At 58.4% G+C, this 19,927-nt stretch overlaps 2 protein-coding genes across 2 annotated transcripts; both read left to right on the forward strand.

The window, feature by feature from the left end:
* The first annotated feature begins 517 nt into the window (after positions 1-517).
* On the forward strand, positions 518-5,524 carry KCNJ14 (potassium inwardly rectifying channel subfamily J member 14). The gene is made up of 2 exons (XM_034986907.1): positions 518-1,839; positions 3,597-5,524. The coding sequence occupies exons 1-2, from the start codon at positions 1,138-1,140 to the stop codon at positions 4,191-4,193; spliced, it is 1,299 nt and encodes a 432-aa protein (XP_034842798.1). The 5' UTR covers positions 518-1,137; the 3' UTR covers positions 4,194-5,524.
* Positions 5,525-7,684: 2,160 nt separating this feature from the next.
* On the forward strand, positions 7,685-15,980 carry CYTH2 (cytohesin 2). The gene is made up of 12 exons (XM_034986908.1): positions 7,685-7,880; positions 8,718-8,865; positions 8,955-9,021; positions 10,059-10,177; positions 11,190-11,270; positions 11,766-11,878; positions 11,964-12,112; positions 12,596-12,707; positions 14,592-14,668; positions 15,290-15,361; positions 15,461-15,615; positions 15,704-15,980. Exons 1-12 carry the CDS (start codon positions 7,862-7,864, stop codon positions 15,789-15,791), a joined length of 1,200 nt encoding a protein of 399 aa, XP_034842799.1. The 5' UTR covers positions 7,685-7,861; the 3' UTR covers positions 15,792-15,980.
* The last annotated feature ends 3,947 nt before the right edge of the window (positions 15,981-19,927 follow it).

Here is a 19,927-nt window from a genome sequence, read left to right on the forward strand (position 1 = left end):
GAGCTGAAACCAAGAGTTGGATGCTTAACCAACTGAGCCACCCAGGTGCCCCTCCTTTGCCTATTTTTAAATTGTGGTGTCTTTATTATTGAGTTGTAAGGGGTGTTTAGATATTTTATTTATTTTTTTTAAGATTTAAAAAAATTTATTTGAGAGCAAGCGAGCACGAGTGGGGGGCAGAGGGAGAAGGAGAAGCAGACTCCCCACTGAGCAGGGACTCTGATGTGGGCCTCCATCCCAGGACCCCAAGATCATGACCTGAGCTGAAGGCAGACGCTTAACCAACTGAGCCATCCAGGCGCCCGTTTAGATATTTTAGATAAAAAACTTCTTACATATATGATTTGCAAACAATTTCTCCCATCGGTGGCTTGTTTTTTCACTTTCTTGATAGTGTCCTTCGAAGCCCAAAAGTTTTTTTCTTTTAAAGATTTTATTTTTAAGCAATCTCTATACCCCATATGGGGCTTGAACTCACAACCCCAAGATGGAGAGTCCCACGCTCCAGGGACTGAGCCAGCCAGGTGCCCTTCAGAAGTCTTTCATTTTGATGAAGTTCAATTCACCCACCATTTTCCCTTTGTTGCTTCTGCTTTCTGAGCCTGTTTTCGAGCCATAGATGGCCCGGGTTCATCTCTCCATGCGGATTCCAAGTTGAGAAACAGTCACCACTCTATGGACTCTGGATTGGTGACACTCAAATCCTAGTTTACTCACCTCTGACCTTGGGCAAGTTAAACGTTTTGTGCCTCCGTTTTCTCATCTATAAGATGGGGATGATAACGGTGTTGGGCTCAAATATGTAAATTCCTGTAAAGCGCTCAGAACGGTGTCTGGCGCCGTGCAGATGTCTGCTCTAATTACTGTGGTGCTTGCCATAATATTACCACGGCCCTGACTTCGTTGCTACACAAGCATCTCCTATAATATCATGGTCCTCGATGCTGTACTGTTCCGACTTCCAGCGTGAGTGCTAGGCCGCCCATTTGCCAGATGAGGCCACCGCGGCCCAGGGAACACGCCTGGCTGAGGAGCCCACCATTCCTGGCACCCCTGACGTTGCTGCCCGTCTCTCGTCTCCGCAGGTTCGGGGCGCCCGCCCCCCACTAGGCCAAGTGGAGGGGGTGCCCCCGCCCAATGGGCCTGGCCTGGGCCCTGCGCCGCCTTAGCGGCGCCCTGGAGCCAGGGGAGGGCCGCGCCGGCGACGAGGAGGAGGCCGGGCCGGGGCTGTGCCGCAACGGGTGGGCGCCGTCGCCGGCCGGGCGGCGCCGCGGGCGCTTCGTCAAGAAGGACGGGCACTGCAACGTGCGCTTCGTGAACCTGGGCGGCCAGGGCGCGCGCTACCTGAACGACCTGTTCACCACGTGCGTGGACGTGCGCTGGCGCTGGATGTGCCTGCTCTTCTCCTGCTCCTTCCTCGCCTCCTGGCTGCTCTTCGGCCTGGCCTTCTGGCTCATCGCCTCGCTGCACGGCGACCTGGCCGCCCCGCCGCCGCCCGCGCCCTGCTTCTCGCAGGTGGCCAGCTTCCTGGCCGCCTTCCTCTTCGCGCTGGAGACGCAGACGTCCATCGGCTACGGCGTGCGCAGCGTCACCGAGGAGTGCCCGGCCGCCGTGGCCGCCGTGGTGCTGCAGTGCATCGCCGGCTGCGTGCTCGACGCCTTCGTCGTGGGCGCCGTCATGGCCAAGATGGCCAAGCCCAAGAAGCGCAACGAGACGCTCGTGTTCAGCGAGAACGCCGTCGTGGCGCTGCGCGACCGCCGCCTCTGCCTCATGTGGCGCGTCGGGAACCTCCGCCGCAGCCACCTGGTCGAGGCCCACGTGCGGGCCCAGCTGCTGCAGGTGCGGGCCGCCGGGCTGCAAGGGCCAGGCCGGGGCAGGAGGGAGGGACCTGTCGCGGGGGGAATGGTGGGAGATGGAGGCCTGAGGCTGGGGTGCGTGGCTGGCCTGGCCGGTGCGTGGACTACAATTCCCAGCAGTCTCGCGGGCAGGAACCCTGTCGCCCCCCCCCCCCGCCTTTGTGGACTGAGGCTCCTTCCTGGATCAGTTGTAGGAGATGGAAACCCAAGAGAGAGGTCTGTGACCAGTGCTAACTGGAGACCTTGGCTTGAAACAGATTTTGAGACATAAAGAGGTTCCTGTGGCTTGAGGGTGGGCCCCCAGTGGGGTTGTGGGATATCTAGACCTGAGAAGGCCGCGTCTGTCGTGTAAAGGCTCTAAACTACAATTCCCAGAAGCCTCTGTGGGTAGGGAAAGTATTCCGAAGGGATGGTCTGAGCCGATGATGTAGTTTGTGGGTGGTGTAAACCATGGCTCGGGTTTTCAGTTACCAGCCCACACAGCGGTACCGAGAGTGGCCTGTGACTTGAGGCCAGGCCCCTATGAGGTTGTGGGAGATGTAGGCCCAAGGATGGGGCGCAGGTCACATCCGCAGAAGAGCTGTGGAACGCACTCCTCCGTGGCCTCTGGGCACGGGGTCCCGCAGCCTTTGCGGGAGACTTCATTCCCCGTGTCAGTGGCCCAGTTGGCCCCACCAGCCTCCTGCTCAGGGGAGTACAGGGCTGGAAAACACCCTTGAATTGTACCTTACCGCCAAAACAAACAAACAAAAACCAAACCGGCTACGACCCCCATTGGCGCCTGGGGTAGCAGCTCCCTCTGGTGCCCTGAGGGAGGCGCCCTAGTGTTTCTCTAGAATTGTGGTCAAACTGCCCAAATTCTAGGGCAGTAGTTGTCCTGGCCCAAGTAAAGACACTTAAGAACCCCGGGGTGAGGTTGGACTTTGGTGAGAGGGAGGACGGAATGGTGGTGAGAACTACAACTCCCAGCAGCATCTGGGGGCTCCTGGATTCATGAGTGGGAGAGATACTCTCTCTCCCAGAAGTCTGTGGGGCGCTGACATGGTTTGGGAGGTTGGGCATGGAACCAGTGGGGGAAGGTGGGGGGAAACTACCAATACCTGGCCTGGGGACTGCATTGTCCCCTCCCACACACACATACACACATACACTCACACATACAAACTCTCTCTCACACACACACACACACGCACAATGGGACAGAGGGGCTTCTAGTTGTGTTGGGGGATAGATAAGCCAGGGGCTAGCCTGAGGCTGTGGTAGAATACAGAGTGTGGGACCTAGGTTGTCATCCTTATTTATAGCTCAATGGCCATATATTGAAAATCATTTTTCTGTCCCTCTCCTCCTTCTCCAATTGCTGCTTGGACATTACTCCTACCTCTGTTGTCTCTTTAACTTCGTCTCTGCTTTGCTGATTTCTGTGACTTGATACCAATATCATTCTGCCCCTCTGTCCCCTCTCTTTTTCTCTCTTGCGTTTCTATCCCCAAACTCTTTGAGTCTCTGTCCCTCACTCTTTATCTCTGGTTCTGTCCCCCCCCCCCTTTCTCTGGACCTCCATGCTCCTCTCTCTGGGCCTCCATTCCCCTCTCTGGGTCCATATTCTCACCCCACCACCCCTGCCTGTTTCTGCTCTCCCCTTCCTTGGCATCTCCGTTCCTTTATCTCGTCATCTCTGTCTCCATTCACCTCTATGCTCCCTGCCGGCTGTCTTTGGCCCCTCTCCTCTTGCTGCAGCCTCGTGTGACCCCAGAGGGTGAGTACATACCACTGGATCATCAGGATGTGGACGTGGGCTTTGATGGTGGCACCGATCGAATCTTCCTTGTGTCTCCCATCACCATCGTGCACGAGATCGACTCTGCCAGTCCTCTGTATGAACTAGGACGTGCCGAGCTGGCCCGGGCTGACTTTGAGCTGGTGGTCATTCTCGAAGGCATGGTGGAGGCCACGGCCATGACCACACAGTGTCGCTCCTCCTACCTCCCTGGTGAGCTGCTCTGGGGCCATCGTTTTGAGCCGGTCCTCTTCCAGCGTGGCTCCCAGTACGAGGTTGACTATCGCCACTTCCACCGCACTTACGAGGTCCCAGGGACACCAGTCTGCAGCGCCAAGGAGTTGGATGAACAGGCAGAGCGGGCTTCCCACAGCCCCAAATCTAGTTTCCCCGGCTCTCTGGCTGCATTTTGTTATGAGAATGAACTTGCACTGAGCTGCTGCCAGGAGGAAGAGGAGGAAGAGGAGGCCAAGGAGGGGGATGGGGTGGAGGCAGAAGATGGGACTGCCAGCCCCCAAGTACTCACACCAACCCTGGCACTGACCCTGCCCCCGTGATGCCCAGCTGGTGTCTCCCTATTTGTACCCCCTTCCCAGAGATAGCAAGATGGAGAGTTAGGGCCCTCTCCTGGGATGGGGGCAGGTGTTTCCCAAGCCCGACAGACCTGCTGGGTAAATTATTAGCTGGTGAAGTTCTGCCATGCCTAGTGGACCCACCACAGACATACTGGATCTTAATTCCTCTGCGGCCCATGCTCCCTCCCAAGACCCCTTTATCAGCCTGATTCCTGAGTCTCCCCAGAGCTGAGGGATCCAGAATTCTGGACCACCCAAGAGGCAAGGACTGGTGGTTCTAGATTCCTCTAATGTGGCTGGGTTGGTTTGTCGAGCAGGGTCAGGAATCAGTGGTATATACTGTCTCCAGGGACGGAACGGAGATTAAGAGTTTGCAGGTCTGGATTGACCTAAGATTCAAGGGACTGTTGCTTCTTGACTCAGCTAACCAAGTAGCAAATCATTTTTTTCTAGACCATGTAAGGAGGGAGGGTTATGGAATGCCCCAAGAATTCAAGACTATATTAACCAATGACAAAGATTGTTGACTACAGGTCAAGAAAAGACCCTGTGGTTCCGGAAGACCCAAGAGTTAAGATTCTGTGAATCTAGATTGACCACAGAGGCAAGCACTGGTGGTTCTAGAACACGTTGAAGCTAGGATGTTGAGCTACTGAGGAAATGAAATAGTCATGTTTCTAGAATGCACAAAACGAAAGAGTGTCTGTGGGTCTGGAAGGGCGACAGTGACAGCTTGGGAGTTCTTGATATTAGATAACTCCAGACCACTGGCTGTAGAATATCAAACCAAAGGGATAATCAATACTTCCTTATGATCCATGGGGTTTGTTTTCTTTTTTTTTTTAAGTGCCATTCTAGAATGTCCAAAGGAATCAGGATTCTGTGGCTCTAGAGTGATCACAGAGTCAAGGAAGGAGTGGCGATGCTAGATGACTGAGATTTGCCGGTTCCAGTTTGCCCAGTGGAGTTGAGAATCTCGATGATTCTTTGTGGTTCTATAATGCCAAAAGGAATCAAGGCTCCAGGGATCAAGGGTTGTCCATTATTAAAACCTGGAAGGTCTAATCAGCTCCTAGAACTTGGCAGTTCTAGGGAGGTGGACTTGGGACTTGATCGGCAGCATTTCTGGGCTGACCTAGAAAGTGAGGGCCCAGGCAAGACCCTGTGGATAACAGGGCTGGTTGTTGGGCAAGGGAAGGAGAGGCCCAAGGCTGATGAGTCTACGATGCTCTGGAATTCTACACCTAGCAATGTGTGTCTCTTTCTTAAAGATGTTTCACATATGTGTATTATATATATATAATATAAATACAGATATCTGTCTATATTTTCCTGTGGTTCATACAAAAGGATTAGAAACTGAGCTTGAGCTAATTGGAATAGAGTCCTTTACGAGGATCCAGGAAGCTTTGCTCTAAATCCCAACTCTGCCGCAATTTACTGCATGGTTTTGGGCAAATCATTCCCCTCCTTCTTCCCTCAATTTCCCCATCTGTAAAAATGGGGCACTGGAAACTTGAAGTTCTCCAAGGACTTTGCCACTAGGGTGATTCCTCACTTCACTGAAGAGGACAGCTGGGGGTGGGGGTGAGGGTCCTACAGATTTCCCAGCTCTCCCTGGTGCTGGAACGCATGGCCTTCCAGGAGCAACTGGGACGGGAGAGACTCTCGGAGGCCAGCTATGAACTTGGATGTGTGAACAACAAGGCAGGCAAGGGGTAGTGTGGGCTGTGGCTAATAGCCAGAATCCCCCCCCGCCCCCCCGCCGGTCCCGCTTAGGGGGCAGAGGAAGGAAAACGTAGCTCTGAATGCCAGGTGAAAGTATGTGTTCAGGGGGAGAATTGTGCCCCAGATCAAATCAGTGGGAGCCCTGGGTGATGTGTCTGTGAGTGTGCTTCTGGGGCATGGTTTGTCACGCCTGTCCTCCAACCCCCACCATACTGCTATCTAAGTGCCCAGCAGGCTGGGAGCCAACTGCAGAAGGAGCCAGTGCCAGGGAGGAGGACACATTCCCACCTGTGTCCCAGGACTGCGGGCAGGCACTGACATTGCCCATTAGCTTGCCCCAGTGCGGCAACAACCCAGGTCCCTGCATCTGGCTTCCCCACCTCCCTTTATCCTTCAAAATCCCCACTTAATAACCGGATGGGATTAATTAGCTAGTTGTTCTCCCAGTGCAGGTGTCTGGGGGTAGGGACGGGGGTAATGGAAACACATGGAGAAGGATGTTAAGTTGGGGGTGAAGGGACAGGAAGAGGGTTCTGTTTGGAAGGAAAGAGAGTGGGGCAAAGCTGGTACAGCCTAACTTCCCAGTGGGAAGGACAAGACCTGGGCCGCTCATAAAGGTCAGGGAGGGGATTAAGAGGCTCCGTGTCTAATCTGTCAGCTTAACCAGGTCCTGGCCCTGAGTCTGTCCCCCACCTGCCTGGCCAGGGACGGCAAATGAGGACAAGGCCCAGACACCACCTGAGACCCAGTTAGGGACCCGCCCATGACAGGGATGCCCAGGTACTCCATCCGGGCCAGCGGCAGGCACTTGCTTTTTCGGCAAGGAATGGAAATCAGAGGCTGGGGCGGAGCGGGGTGGGGAGACTCCGAGAGGAGGGAGGAGTTTAAGAAGAGCGGGGACCTGAAGTGAGGGGAGTCACAGAGGAGGGAAGGGACTTTGAGAGCGAGGAAGGAACCAGAGAGGTGGAAGGATGTTAAGTAAAGGGAGTTGTTATAGGGGGAGGGGCTTGAGGGAGAGGGGGAGGGGCCTGAGAGGCAGAAGGCGCCAGGGAGGCGGAGCCTTCACTATATTTGGCCTTCCCCTAACGTCCCATTCTCCATGACAGACCCCCAATAGCGTAGAAAGAATAAGTCTTTTGTTTCACCACTCCTTGACTCTCAAGAGGCTGAAGTGGACGGGAAAGTCCTGAGAGGGGTTAAGGAAAGGATCTGGAGATCAGAGGGGCCAGAACCAGAAGGACAGAGGCCAAAAGACGCGCCAAAGCCGTTTCCAGTTGCCTGGCAACCGCTGCGGTCAAAAGCCTGCTTGGCCAGCCAAGGAGGTGTGGCTCCCGGAAACAGCAGACAGTTGTGGCACCGCCCCCTGGCAACGAGACTAACAAAGTACCGCTCCCCAGCAACCTATTACTAGAGGCGGGGCTGGATTGGACTAGCATCCTCCCCGTGCCCTTGCGCAGGCGCAATCCTCTCTGCTCGCGCATTGTCCCACCTCCATGCAACTCCTTTCCGAGCCTTCTCATTGGCGGGCACACCAGCCAAATGCCATCTTTTGTTTCGGAGGCGGGGCCCGGCTCTCTGGCCGCACTCCGATTGGCCCCACGGGCCGTCTAGCTCCGGCCGGACAGTGCTACGTCTGCTCCTTGTGTGCCTATTGGCCCTGGAGGACGATCCTTCGGGGTCGGGGGCGGAGCAGACGAGAGGGCCCTCCGTGGATTGGACGGTGTCAAAACGAGGGGCGGTCCCTATTGGCGGGGCGGTTGGGAGGCGAAAGGAGAGTCCTTTCAGCGCTGAGGACTGGCGCTGAGGAGGCGGCGGTGGCTCCCGGGGCGTTTGAGCGGGCTCATCCGAGCCCGCGGGCCAACGCGGATCCAGGCCCGACCGGCGGGACCGCCCCGGACTCCCCGCGGGCCTTCCTAGCCGCCATGGAGGACGGTGTCTATGGTAGGTCAGGGAGGGGCGGGGCCGGCTGGGAGCGGATGGAGCGTTTCGACCCCAACGTTCCGCCGCGAACATCCCTCCCGGCGCGCGCTGCGCGGAGCCTTTCGGCCCCGTCGTCGCCTAGCTTTTGTGGGGCGCGGGACGGGCTTCCGGCGGGGCCCGAGAGCAGGGCGTTCCAGGCCATTGTTTGGGCCGAGCCTGTTTCCGGTGGCGGCGGGAGGGGGCGGGATGGAGCGGTGGAGGCGAGGCCGGGGCGGAACCATTCCCGCTGGAAGGGCCGGGCGAGCCCAGTGCCTGCTGGGAGCCGGGAGGGGGGCTTCTGGGGCGGTTGGGTGGGGAGAAATCTTGGGGGCTGCCGAGATCCCGCTAAGGCGGGGGCGGGGGCCTTCGATGCCCCGCCCCCAACCCCAACTCTTACGAGCTGTCCACAGCTTTCCCAGCCGTAGTTACTTTCCGCGGACCCAGGAGTCCCGACACCCAAGCTCCCAGTTACCTCGCCAGGAATGGAGGCAGAAAACCAAGGCCTCAGCCCCCTTCCAAGTAATGGACCCACCAGTTTGGCCTCCCAGCCCCCTTTTCCCTCAAACTCAGGAGTCCTGACCCCTAGCCTCCCCCTCCTCCCCCAGGACTTAAGTGTCCACATCCGCAGGCCTTCCTCCCCTGGGTTGAGGAATCTAGACCCCCAGCCTCTTCTTCCAGCAGACAGTGGAGGCCCAACGCTCATCCTCATCCTCCACTGCAATCTAGTCCTGCCGGCCCCAGCCCTGTCCTCCCCCAGATTGCAGGAATCCAGGCTCCCAGTCCCCAGAACTGACCTCCAACCCCTGACCCTACCCTCAGAGCCCCCAGACCTGACACCGGAGGAGCGGATGGAGCTGGAGAACATCCGGCGGCGGAAGCAAGAGCTGCTGGTGGAGATCCAGCGCCTTCGGGAGGAGCTCAGTGAAGCCATGAGCGAGGTGGAGGGTCTGGAGGCCAATGAGGGCAGGTGAGGGCTGGGGTGGGGAACTTGGGGGTAATGGGGCCAGGCCAGGGATGCCCAGGCATTGAGCCTCCATCCCCTGCTCTCTCCTGCAGTAAGACCTTGCAACGGAACCGGAAGATGGCAATGGGCAGGAAGAAGTTCAACATGGATCCCAAGAAGGTGCTTGGGCCATAGGGCTGGGATCCATCAGGCCGATTTTCAGGCCCGGGGGGGGGGGGGGGGGGGGTCTGGCACCTTTAGGTTCCAGAAGTGTGCTAGGTAAAGATCTGCTTAAGGTGGACGGATGTGGTCCTAATCCCCACATTCAGATATAGGCTGTCCATTTGTTCTCTGAACACTCACCAGGCATTCTACCTTCCTGACCTTTGCGCGTGCTGTGTCCTCTGACTGGGAGGCTCTCTTCCCCTTTCTGTTCATATTTCTGGACCCTCTTGTGGGGCCACCTAGGGGCTCAGGAGGAGCTCGAGTCTGGTAGGGAACACGGATGGGGTCATGCGCAAAGGAGGTTTGACCAGGGCCACTTCAGAGAGCTGCCAGGGCTGTGGACCCTCACGGTGGGAGCCTTGTAAAGTTAGGGAGGGCTTCCTTGAGGAGAGGACAGTCAGGTCCAGTTTGAAGGACGAGTCCGTGTTCACCAGGTGGAGAAAGGTGTTTGTTCATTCGGTCATTCCCATTCTCTGAGGCCCTCTCAGGCTTGCCCCTGTGCTGTGGGCCGCGCTGGAGCCCCAGAGAGGACTTGACCTTACCTTGCCCTCGGCGAGTCCCAAGACGTGGGTACCACACTCCAGAGTCAGATGTAGCTTTCATGGCACAGGGCGAGCCAGAGAACACCCCATCCGGCGTGAGGCTTGGCCCTCACAGCCCTTGATGTACTGCTGTCTGCGAACAGTTTCAGATGTTATTCTTCTGGGCCAAAGCAGTTGCAGTTTGTCAGACATTCAACAAACTCATTGGGCTCCTGTTCCTTGCAGGACCCTGCTCTTGGTGCTTGACTAACCAGGCAAAGGCAGAGGGCACAGTAGGTGCAAAGGCTCTGAGGTGGGAGGGCCGGTATTTAAGGACCTGAGTGAAGCCTGAAAACAAGACCTGGCCAGTTCTGTTGAGGGCGGGGGTGGGTGTGGATGCTGAGGTCCCTGGGGAGGTGGGGGGCAGGGCTTTCTGGCTGTCAGGGCTGAGACCCGGCCTCCACCCACCAGGGGATCCAGTTTTTGGTGGAGAATGAACTTCTGCAGAACACACCCGAGGAGATCGCCCGCTTCCTGTACAAGGGCGAGGGCCTGAACAAGACAGCCATCGGGGACTACCTGGGGGAGAGGTGAGACCCCACCTAGCTCCCATAGTCCCCTGCGCCCAGCTCCTGCCCTTACTGCCAACTTCCTCTCCCGAGGAGAGGCCCTGATAGACCAGCCTTCTGACTGGATTGTGACAGAAATGGACTGATGGAGGGGTCTGTGGAAGCCTGAACTTGGGGCTGTCTGATCATCGGGGGGGTGGGGCATGGGAATCTGTGGACACCTGGAAAGTCGAGGCCCATCCACTTAGGTGTGGAGACAGCGGAGAACAACTGTGAGCATTGTGGGGGTGTGAGAATCGTGTAGACAACTGGCATGCATGGGAATTACATAGACAGGGAGTATGGCGATTGTCAGGGAGCATGGGGACCCATGGACGTCTGGGGCATGAGGATTTTCTGTGGACATTTGGGGTACCTAGGGATTTGTGGACATTGGGGGTGATCTGAACATGTGAGGTGCACAGGACCATTGGGATGTCTGGGTTGCTGAGGGATTGTGTGGACATCTGGGATGTGTGGGACTTTATGGACGTCTGGCTTGTATCAGGACTATCTGGTCGTCTGGGGATTGTGGGGACATCTGGGGTATGTGGGGGACTGTCTGAACATCGCGGGGAGGTGGTAGCCCTCTGTAGATGTCCAGGGACCATCTGGGGACAGCTGGTGGTGTGGGGATTGTTCTGTGAACAGCTGGGCTGCGGGGGGACTGCCTGGGGTAGGTGGAGGCCATTTCTGGACATCTGCAGAACCTGGGGGTCAGCAGGGAGGTGATAGCAGGTAGAGCACATTTGCTGGGTTTCCCTTGACGACAAAGGTTCAGCTAGACCAGGGATGACCTTGCAGCAGATGGTCTTCCCAAGAGCATGTTCTGAGTCCTCCTGTCCCGGTGCCAGGCCTGTGATGGGGCCGGGGTCAAATTTTCACCAGCTCCAGAGGCAGCCACTCTGCCCCCAGCATTCCCCTCCAGTCCACTCCCACCCCAGCCTCCCCAGACTCCTTCCTGTGCATGACTCTGTCTTTGTCCACCCTTCAGGGAAGAGCTGAACCTGGCAGTGCTGCATGCCTTTGTGGATCTGCACGAATTTACTGACCTCAATCTGGTGCAGGCCCTCAGGTGAGAGGGATGGGGTTGGAAGGGCAGGGATGTACCTGCCAGGGCTCTCTTTACAACTGCTGAACCCTACTCAGAATAAAAACAGAAACAAAAACTAGGGACTCGATTGTCTCATGGAACACAGAAGTCCGTGGTAGGGCCTGCTTCAGGCATAGCTGTATCCAGGTGTTCAGCTGGTGTCAGAAGGTCAATTTTCTCTCTCTTTGGGTTATGCTTGCCACTATGTTGGCATTGCTGTCTCTAGACCCTCCTTTTGTGTGGCAAAAGAAGCCCCTGGCAGACTTGTTTAGCAAACTTGAAAGAAAGAAAGGGTTTTTTCTGTATAAATTCGCTCAAAGTCCCACGGCCAGTGCTTGTGGGTCAGCTTGGATCCATACCCGAGACAACTGCTGAGGCCACGAGGCTGTTACTGGCTGGCTCCTGACACACGGACCGAGAGCGGGGAGGGGGGTTCTTCCAGTCCTGGCACCCACCCCCAGCTCCTCTCTAACGCAGGCAATTTCTCTGGAGCTTTCGCCTCCCCGGAGAGGCCCAGAAGATTGACCGGATGATGGAGGCCTTTGCCCAGCGGTACTGCCTGTGCAACCCTGGGGTCTTCCAGTCCACAGGTGGGGGCCCGGACTCCTGGGGCCTGGGAAGGAGGGGCCGGGGGCCCACCTACCTGTGTCATCACCACCTGACTGTCTGATGCAGACACGTGCTACGTGCTGTCCTTCGCCGTGATCATGCTGAACACCAGCCTTCACAATCCCAACGTCCGGGACAAGCCGGGCCTGGAGCGCTTCGTGGCCATGAACCGGGGCATCAACGAGGGTGGGGACCTGCCCGAGGAGCTGCTCAGGGTCAGACCCCCTCTTCCCCTCCCTACAGTCCCCACCCCGCCCGCCTGCCCAGCGCCATCCTTCTCCGTGCCCTGGGCCCTCCTCCCCGTGTGTCTCCCGCTGCCCGAGCTGGCGAGTGCGGTCATGCTTACCTGTCTGGTTCTTTTCTCTTCTTTCGCTCCCGGGCCTACCTCAGTCTTCATCTCTCTGTTTCTCTTTTCTGTCTCTCTCTTGCCCTCTGGCTTTTTCGGGATCTCGGTCCATCTGATTCTCCCGTCTGTCCATCTCTCTCAAGAACTTTGCAGGCCGCTGCAACGCTGCATCTTTTCTTTCTCTCCTCCTCTCTCTGCTCCCCGGGGCTCCCTCCACCCTTCTGCCTCCTCCCAGGGCCGCTCCTCCCGTGGTCCCATTGCCTCCCTGGCTGTTGGAGCACCCCACCATGGCCAGGTCACCCCGGGAGGGCCCCTGGGACCTGGAGTTGCTGACTGCACCTTCACCCCCCAGAACCTCTACGACAGCATCCGAAATGAGCCCTTCAAGATTCCTGAGGATGATGGGAATGACCTGACCCACACCTTCTTCAACCCGGATCGGGAGGGCTGGCTCCTTAAGCTGGGTACGTCCCCTCCTGACCCCGCTGGCTGCCTCTGCAGGGGGAAGTTAGGGGGCCCCGGGCTCTGGACTTGGCTGCCATGCGCACCTGCTGTATGATCTTAGGCAAATGATCTGATCTCTCTGAACCTTAAGTTGCCACATCAGCAAAATGGGGCTGAAAACAAGATTAGGCCTGTGTGCTGGGCCCGAGCACGGGCACAGAGGAAGGGCCCCATAAATACCCATGGGCATAGGGTAGGCGTTAGGGAGCACTGACTAAATGCCAGCCTCTGTGCTTATGAATGCAGAGTCCCCGGCTGGAATGGAATGGGTGGGGTGGGGCCGATCCACCCGGAAACACGGAGCGCCGGCAGATTCCGGAGAAGTTAGCAGGGGTCAAGCAGGTGCCCCTTTCGTGGGGGTTATCTGAGGTTTGGGAGGGGTTCTCATCTGTGGCTTCACGGAAGAGATTCACCGGGGAGCTTTTAAAACCTTGACGGCCAAGCCACAGACTCACAAAGCCAGGATTTCTGGGGCAGGATGGGCTGTCAGTCGTGTTGAAAGCTCCCCGGCCGCCTTCCGGGGCAGAGCCGAGGTTGCAAGCTGCTGGCTGGGGGCTCTGCACCGTAATGGTAGGTGCCATGGGAGTGCTCGATGCGGCCTTTGAGCGGAGAGGCAGTGGGTGGCTGGGGGTGGGGGTGGGGACAGATACCTGCATCAGCTCCAAGGGGAGGCAGATGGGTTGGGGGACCCTTAGATTCCATAGAGGCCTCTGGTGCCCCGAGCCGGGAGAGGGCAGGAAAGCGGGCTTGCCGGCAGACCTTTCCATCTGCGGGGATGCTTCCCATTTCCCGGAAGAGGACACTGAGGCTCAGTCACTGTGCAGCAGTCCCCGGGCAGGGGTGGCCTTGTCCCCAGATCTCCGACCGAGTGTAGCTTTCCACTCCGTGCGGTCAGAGAGAGAGGCACCTTCTCCTTCAAATGCTGACGCGTAGCAGAGGGTAGTTGGAGGCCGTGGTCACAGAGATGCTTAATGAAAGCCATTTTTGCTGTAACGGTCTGATCCTTCGGGGACTACAGGGAACCCCAGAGCAGGTCACCTTGAAGCAGGAAGGTGTGGATGCAAGTGGGTTTGCGGACTGTGGTCCAGAGAGGGCAAGAGGTGGTCCTGAGGTCACCCAGCCACTTCGGGCCAAGCAGCCGGGGGTTTTGTCTTCTCCCTTTGGGACGATCTCTTCGCCGTGGCAGTGGGGGGGCCCTCCTGACCGAGGACCTGTCCTGGGGGGCGGGCTGGAGCCGGGCACTGATCTGCGGCCTCCCCGGGAGGGAGAGGGTCATGTCGATGTAACTGGTTTTCTTCCTTCTCTTCCCCTCTCCCTCCCTTCCTCCATCTCTGCGTGTTCCTCTCTGCTGTTTCCGTGTCTGTCCCACCCCCTGTGCTTTCCTGCCCTTGCCCACCCTGTTTCTGTTGCCTGCGGCTTCTGGGGGCACCCCATTCTCCTGCCTTCCCCTCTCCTCGCCTGGTCCTGCCTGCTTTCTCGCTGTCTGCCCCAGGAGGTAGGTACGCTGCCCGTCCTTGCTGCCCGGCCTGACATCAGGGGAGGGGGCTGCCCCGGCCTCAGGCCCACAGGAGGAGGCTGGGGACTTGGACTCGGGAGGGGGCCCCACCAGGCTGACAGACAGACAGGCTTAGAAAGTGTGCAACCCCATGCTGGGGGTGGGCGGGCTCCTCGGGCCCAAAAAACCTCCTGTCCCTGCTTGTCTCTCTTCCCATGCACTGCTTTGTCCTAAGCCCCGCCAGCTCCGCCTTCCCTGCACTCGCTCTGCCTCTCAGTCCCCTCCCTGTCCTCCCAGAGGCCCTGTCCCCCTGTTGAGCCCAGGCCCCCTCCCACCCCTTCCCTTTCAGGGGGCCGGGTGAAGACGTGGAAGCGGCGCTGGTTTATCCTCACAGACAACTGCCTCTACTATTTTGAGTACACCACGGTGAGGGCAGGGCTGGGCTTCACTCTGGGGCGCTGGGAGGAGGGGCTGGGGGTCAGGTGCCCAGGGTCTGAGGGAGGAGGGCCTGAGGGCTGGGACATCTGGGTCTGAGGGCCTGGGGGCCAGGATATCTGGGTCTGAGGGAGGAGGGGCCTGGGGGCAGAGACTCCTGGGTCTGAGGGAAGAGGGGGCTGGGTCCCGGACGCCTGGGTCTGAGGGAGGAGGTGGCTTGGGGTCTGGACTCCCGGGTCTGCGGGTGGAGGCGGCTGGGGGTCAGGACTCCCGGGTCTGAGGGAGGAGGCAGCTGGGGGTCTGGACTCCCGGGTCTGAGGGAGGAGGGGGCTGAGGGCCGGGACTCCCGGGTCTGAGGGAGGAGGGGGCTGGGGCCGGGACTCCCGGGTCTGAGGGAGGAGGGGGCTGGGGCCGGGACTCGTGGGTCTGAGGGAGGAGGGGCCTGGGGCCGGGACTCCCGGGTCTGAGGGAGGAGGGCTGCATCAGTGCACTAGGACTGCTGTGACAAAGTACCACGAATCGGTGGCTCGAAACACAGACGTTGCTGGGGTTCTGGAGGAGGGGCTGGGCAAGAACTGGGGAGTCTGAGTCCTGTCCCACTTGTTCCTTAAGGACAAGGAACCCCGCGGAATTATCCCCCTGGAGAATCTGAGCATCCGAGAAGTGGATGACCCCCGAAAACCGGTAAGGCCCTCTCCGTATCCCTGCCTTCCGCGGTGGGGGGCCGCCTCTGGTCCCAGGGCCACTCCTACCCACCGTTCCTCTGCTCTCGTGTCTCCCCAGAACTGCTTTGAGCTTTACATCCCCAACAACAAGGGGCAGCTCATCAAAGCCTGTAAAACGGAGGCGGATGGCCGGGTGGTTGAGGGGAACCACATGGTGTACCGGATCTCGGCCCCGACCCAGGAGGAGAAGGAGGAGTGGATCAAGTCCATCCAGTGAGCCCAGGCTCTGGGGTCCTCGGGCAGGGAGGGGGCCGGGGCCTGGGCTCCTTGGCCCTCACCCTGGTACCCTCCCCTTCTGCAGGGCAGCCGTGAGTGTGGACCCCTTCTATGAGATGCTGGCAGCAAGGAAGAAGCGGATTTCTGTCAAGAAGAAGCAGGAGCAGCCCTGACCCCCCGCCCCCCAACCCCATTATTTATTACGGAGCTGCCCCACCCGGGTGGCCGGACCCCTGGGCCCCGGGGCTGCGGATCCTGGTTCTCCAATCCTGGTTCTCTGTTTGGAAAATTCACCACCTCTAGCTCCTCTCTCGTTATTTGTAATTAACACACTGTTGGTAATCTTATTAATTATTTAACCACTCGCGGCCTGGGACCCCTCCTTTCTCAGGGTTGACAGGGCTGAGGTGCCTAGCGTAGCCCTCCGGGCAGCCCATGCATGAGCGGGGCCAGGAGCCACCGGTCTCTGCTGTGGGCTGTCCCCGTGCGTGAGGGACGGATGCCGGTGGAGGCTGCAGCCGAGCGGGGGCCTCCCACGTCCGTCCCTTCGGGTTTCACCCCGAGCCTGCAGGGCTGGAGTAAGGGAGACGTTCAGTGTGGCAGCAGTCGGTGTGGAGTTAGAATTGCATGGCATTGAGCGTGCGGGCAGGCAGAGGTTTGGGGGCGAGGCCTAGCATTCATTCCAGACGCGACTTGACAGCCAGAAGCCGGGCAGGTGCCGGTCCTCCCTCGTTGCTCTCACCCGGCTCGTGGTCCGGGAGGGGCGGCAGATAGTAGCTGATGGGGTTGCAAGCTGGGCCGGCGCTTTGAGTGTGAAAACTAGAGAGCTGATCGAGTTGTGGGGCGACCTACTCGGGGGAGCACATGGGGCGGATGAGCCCAGAAAAGAGAAGGCGGAAGGCCTTGCCGCTGGGCTGTCCCCGGGGCTCGGCAAGAGGTAGCTGGTGTCGGACGGGGGCTGGATGGAAGCGGTGGGTGGGGGTAGGGGACTGTGGGGCCATCTGGCCCATTTCTTAGCCACCAGTGGCTGGTCTTCTGGAGGACATTTTACACCAAGCAAGGATAGCTCTGGGAACCCGCGTTATGTCTCCTGTCCTGGGAATCAGCCTCTGAAGTGTGTGGTCTCCTTTCCTTGAGGGCCAAGGCTTGAGGGGTGGGGTACCCCTGAGCCCCAGGTCCAGGCCTGTTCCCCTTGGCCCTCCAGCTTGGGGTATGCTTGGCGTCCCCAAAGGACAAAGGCACAGAGATCCTGAGGGGGGTGGGTTGGCAGGGTGGGAGACCCCGGGTCACCTATGCCCATACCTGCAGTGGAGACTTGAGTGAGCGAAACCAGGACTTTGGACAGGTCCCAGGACCACCCGGAACTGGAAGCCTGCCCCTGCAGGGGTGCCCAATTGCATTTCCTCCCTCCCACATGCTGTGTCTTCAAAGGGTCGAACCCCTAATTGAGTGCTCCTGGTGGTGTGGGAATCTTGGGCCTTGGGCCTGGCTCTGCCCTGGGCCGCAGGCATTCACCGGCGCCCAGCACACTGCCCCCTCCCCCGGAGCGCTATGGCAACACTGCCGTCCTCGGAGGTGGCGCCCATCTCCCCGCAAGACCCTTGGACTACGATTCCCAGCAAGCTGTGCAGCTTGCTGGCGCCGCCGCTTGCCTGCCCCGCCCGCAGGAGAACCAGTCTCGAGGCCTCCTGGGAGTTGTAGTTTCCCCAGGCTCCAATGCGGGGTTTACTTTAGCCCGGTCTCCTACCCTTGCGTGCAGGTTGGGGAAAGAGGCCCTGGCCACTTTAACCCCCAGGCACTGATGGGAAGTGGAGTTCCCAAATGAGGCAGTAGGATTCTCTATTCCAAACTTTCCAGGGAAATTGGGGTCATCAGCCCAGGGAGAAATGAGGTCTCTGGGTAAATAGAGGGTCCCACCACTCCCTCACCTTATCCTGCCCTCCTCCAGGGAGTGAACCCATAGGTACTGAGTGCCCACTAGCGGGGGAAGTAGTTGGCTCAGCAAAGATGCCCTGGAAGGGCATTGCAGGTACAGGGAACAGCAGGAGCAGAGGCAGGAAAAGGCTTGGTGTGTTGGAGTAACGGACGGCAGGCTTGTGTCCTGTATGGTGTGATTGAGGAGGGAAGTTGGTAAGACGTGGGAGTCAGAGGGGATGCATAGGCCTGATCATTTGGAACCCAATCCGCCATGGTAGGGACTTCGGATGTATTTTTAGTTCATGGAAGCCATCCAACGGTGCGGAGAAGGCAAATGACGTATTTGGATGGAGGCTGTAGGAGGGACCTCTGCCTGCTGCAAGAGAATAATTTGGAAAGGAGGGGGTGAGCCGCAGGGAGGGGACTTAGGTCGCTGTGCAGTTTTACCCTGGGGCTGAGGGGGTGGAGAGAAGTGGACCCGCGAAGAGGAGCCAGCAGGATTTACTGAATGCTGGACCAACTCTGCGATTCTGGCTTGAGCAACTGGTGAATGGCAATGCCATTGATCGGGACGGTTAGAGAGGGAATTGTGGGGGTGGGGGTGGGGCTTGGTGGCTCTGGTTTGGCCAACTTAAGCTGGAATTGCCTGTGGGACGTTCAAACCAGACTCGTCACCTCAAAGTTGTCCTTCAGTTTTGCCCCAAATCCATCTCCTCCCCAAAGTCTGAGAATTCTAGCTCCCACCTCTCCCAGGACCCCAAATCCCCAGCCTCCTTGTTACAGGTTGAATCACATTGGCCTGAAATCAGTATGTTGAAGTGCTAACCCCCGGTACCTCAGAACGTGGTCTTATTTAGAAATCGGATCATTGCAGATAATCAGGTAAGATGAGGTCATTAATGTGGGCACTAATCCAATATGGCTAGTGTCCTTACACAAAGAGAAATTTTGGACCCACAGACACACACACACGGGGAGAAAGCTTGTGAAGGCAAAGGCAGAGATTGGGGTGATGCTTCTACACACTAAGGAGCACCAAAGATTGCCGGCCGACCACCGGAAGTGGGGCGAGTCCTGTAACAGGGTCTCCTTCACAGCCTCAGGAGGAACTGATCCTTGATCTTGGATTCTAGCCTCCAGAGCTGAGGTGCCGTCTGTGGCTTAAGCCTCCTGATTTGTGGTACTTTGTTAACAGCAGCCCTAGTGAACTAATAATTCAGCCCTCCTCCCTCAGACCCAGGGGTCCTGCCCCCAGCGCCTCCTCCCTCAGACCCAGGAGTCCAGGCCCCCAGCCCCTCCTCCCTCAGACCCAGGGGTCCTGCCCCCAGCCCCCTCCTCCCTCAGACCCAGGGCTCCTGCCCCCAGCGCCTCCTCTCTCAGACCCAGGGGTCCTGGTCCCCAGCCACCTCCTCCCTCAGACCCGGGAGTCCTGGCCCTCACTACCCTGCCAGTCTTGGCTCTATCAGCACCCACCCTGGGCAGGTGTGTCCTAAGATCAGCTCAAGCACCACCCCACCTACCCACAGTGCCTCTGAGAAGAGGCAGAATCTAATCCTCACTCTCCCTTTCTCCAACCCCCGGACTTAACAAGTGACCCTAATGCCTTCATCACCTCAATTCCTAAGCCAGGAGTCAACAGGATCCCAGCTGGGTCCCCACTCTCGGCCCCTTCCCTCTGCTCTCATCCAAAGTAGGCCCCACAAACATGCAAATGAATGTGGTACCCAGGGGATGGGGGGACAGGTTGAAGCCAGGAGATCAGACATACAACAGACCCAGTCAGAGGAAAAAGATGAGGAGGCAGAATCAGTCGGGAGCCCCGGAGAAAGGGAGAAAAATCGGGACAAACAGACAAGGCAGAAAGACAGGCAGGCGTCAGGGAGGCACAGAGATGAAACATGTACAGATGGAGAAACACAAAGAAATAGAAGTCGAATTAGGAAGAGTGCCCCAGAACTCAGGCCAGGTGGAGAGATGAGTCTCCTGGGAGGTGGGCGCTCATGTGCAGACACAGGTAAACTGAGGCACAGCCACTGTAGGCGTGGAGGTAGCGGCCGGCCGCCCAGGCACGGGGCAGCACTGCTCTGAGGTGTGGGGAATGTGGTAGAAGCCACGTGGGTGCCGGGAGGTCACCCCGTCCCCAGCCCTGACCCTCCGACGGCCTCTGGCCACCCCCTGCGGCCTCTTAGCCCAGGTCAGCACTGCCAGCCGCGGACGGCTCCGGGAGCCAGAGAAGCGAAGCCACAGCGCTTCCGCCCGCCTGAGCCTCGATGTTCTCATCTGTGAAGTGGGCGGCGGTCCGCGACTTCTTCCGGACCCTGCCCTCTTTGCCCCCGAAACACACACAGGCCCCGCGTTCCTCCAAAAAGTTGTTTTTGTCTTTTTTAAATAA

Source organism: Mirounga leonina, unplaced genomic scaffold (assembly GCF_011800145.1).
Source record: "Mirounga leonina isolate KUSES-001 unplaced genomic scaffold, KU_Mleo_1.0 Mir_376, whole genome shotgun sequence".
Classification (NCBI taxonomy): Eukaryota; Metazoa; Chordata; class Mammalia; order Carnivora; family Phocidae; genus Mirounga; species Mirounga leonina.

Coding starts and splice junctions, on each gene's coding strand:
- KCNJ14 (XM_034986907.1), top strand. CDS start 1,138: ATGGGCCTGGCCTGGGCCCTGCGCCGCCTTAGCGGCGCCCTGGAGCCA. Junction 1,840..3,596: donor TGCGGGCCCAGCTGCTGCAG/GTGCGGGCCGCC, acceptor CTCTTGCTGCAG/CCTCGTGTGACCCCAGAGGG.
- CYTH2 (XM_034986908.1), top strand. Junction 9,022..10,058: donor TCAACATGGATCCCAAGAAG/GTGCTTGGGCCA, acceptor TCCACCCACCAG/GGGATCCAGTTTTTGGTGGA. Junction 15,616..15,703: donor GAGTGGATCAAGTCCATCCA/GTGAGCCCAGGC, acceptor CCCCTTCTGCAG/GGCAGCCGTGAGTGTGGACC.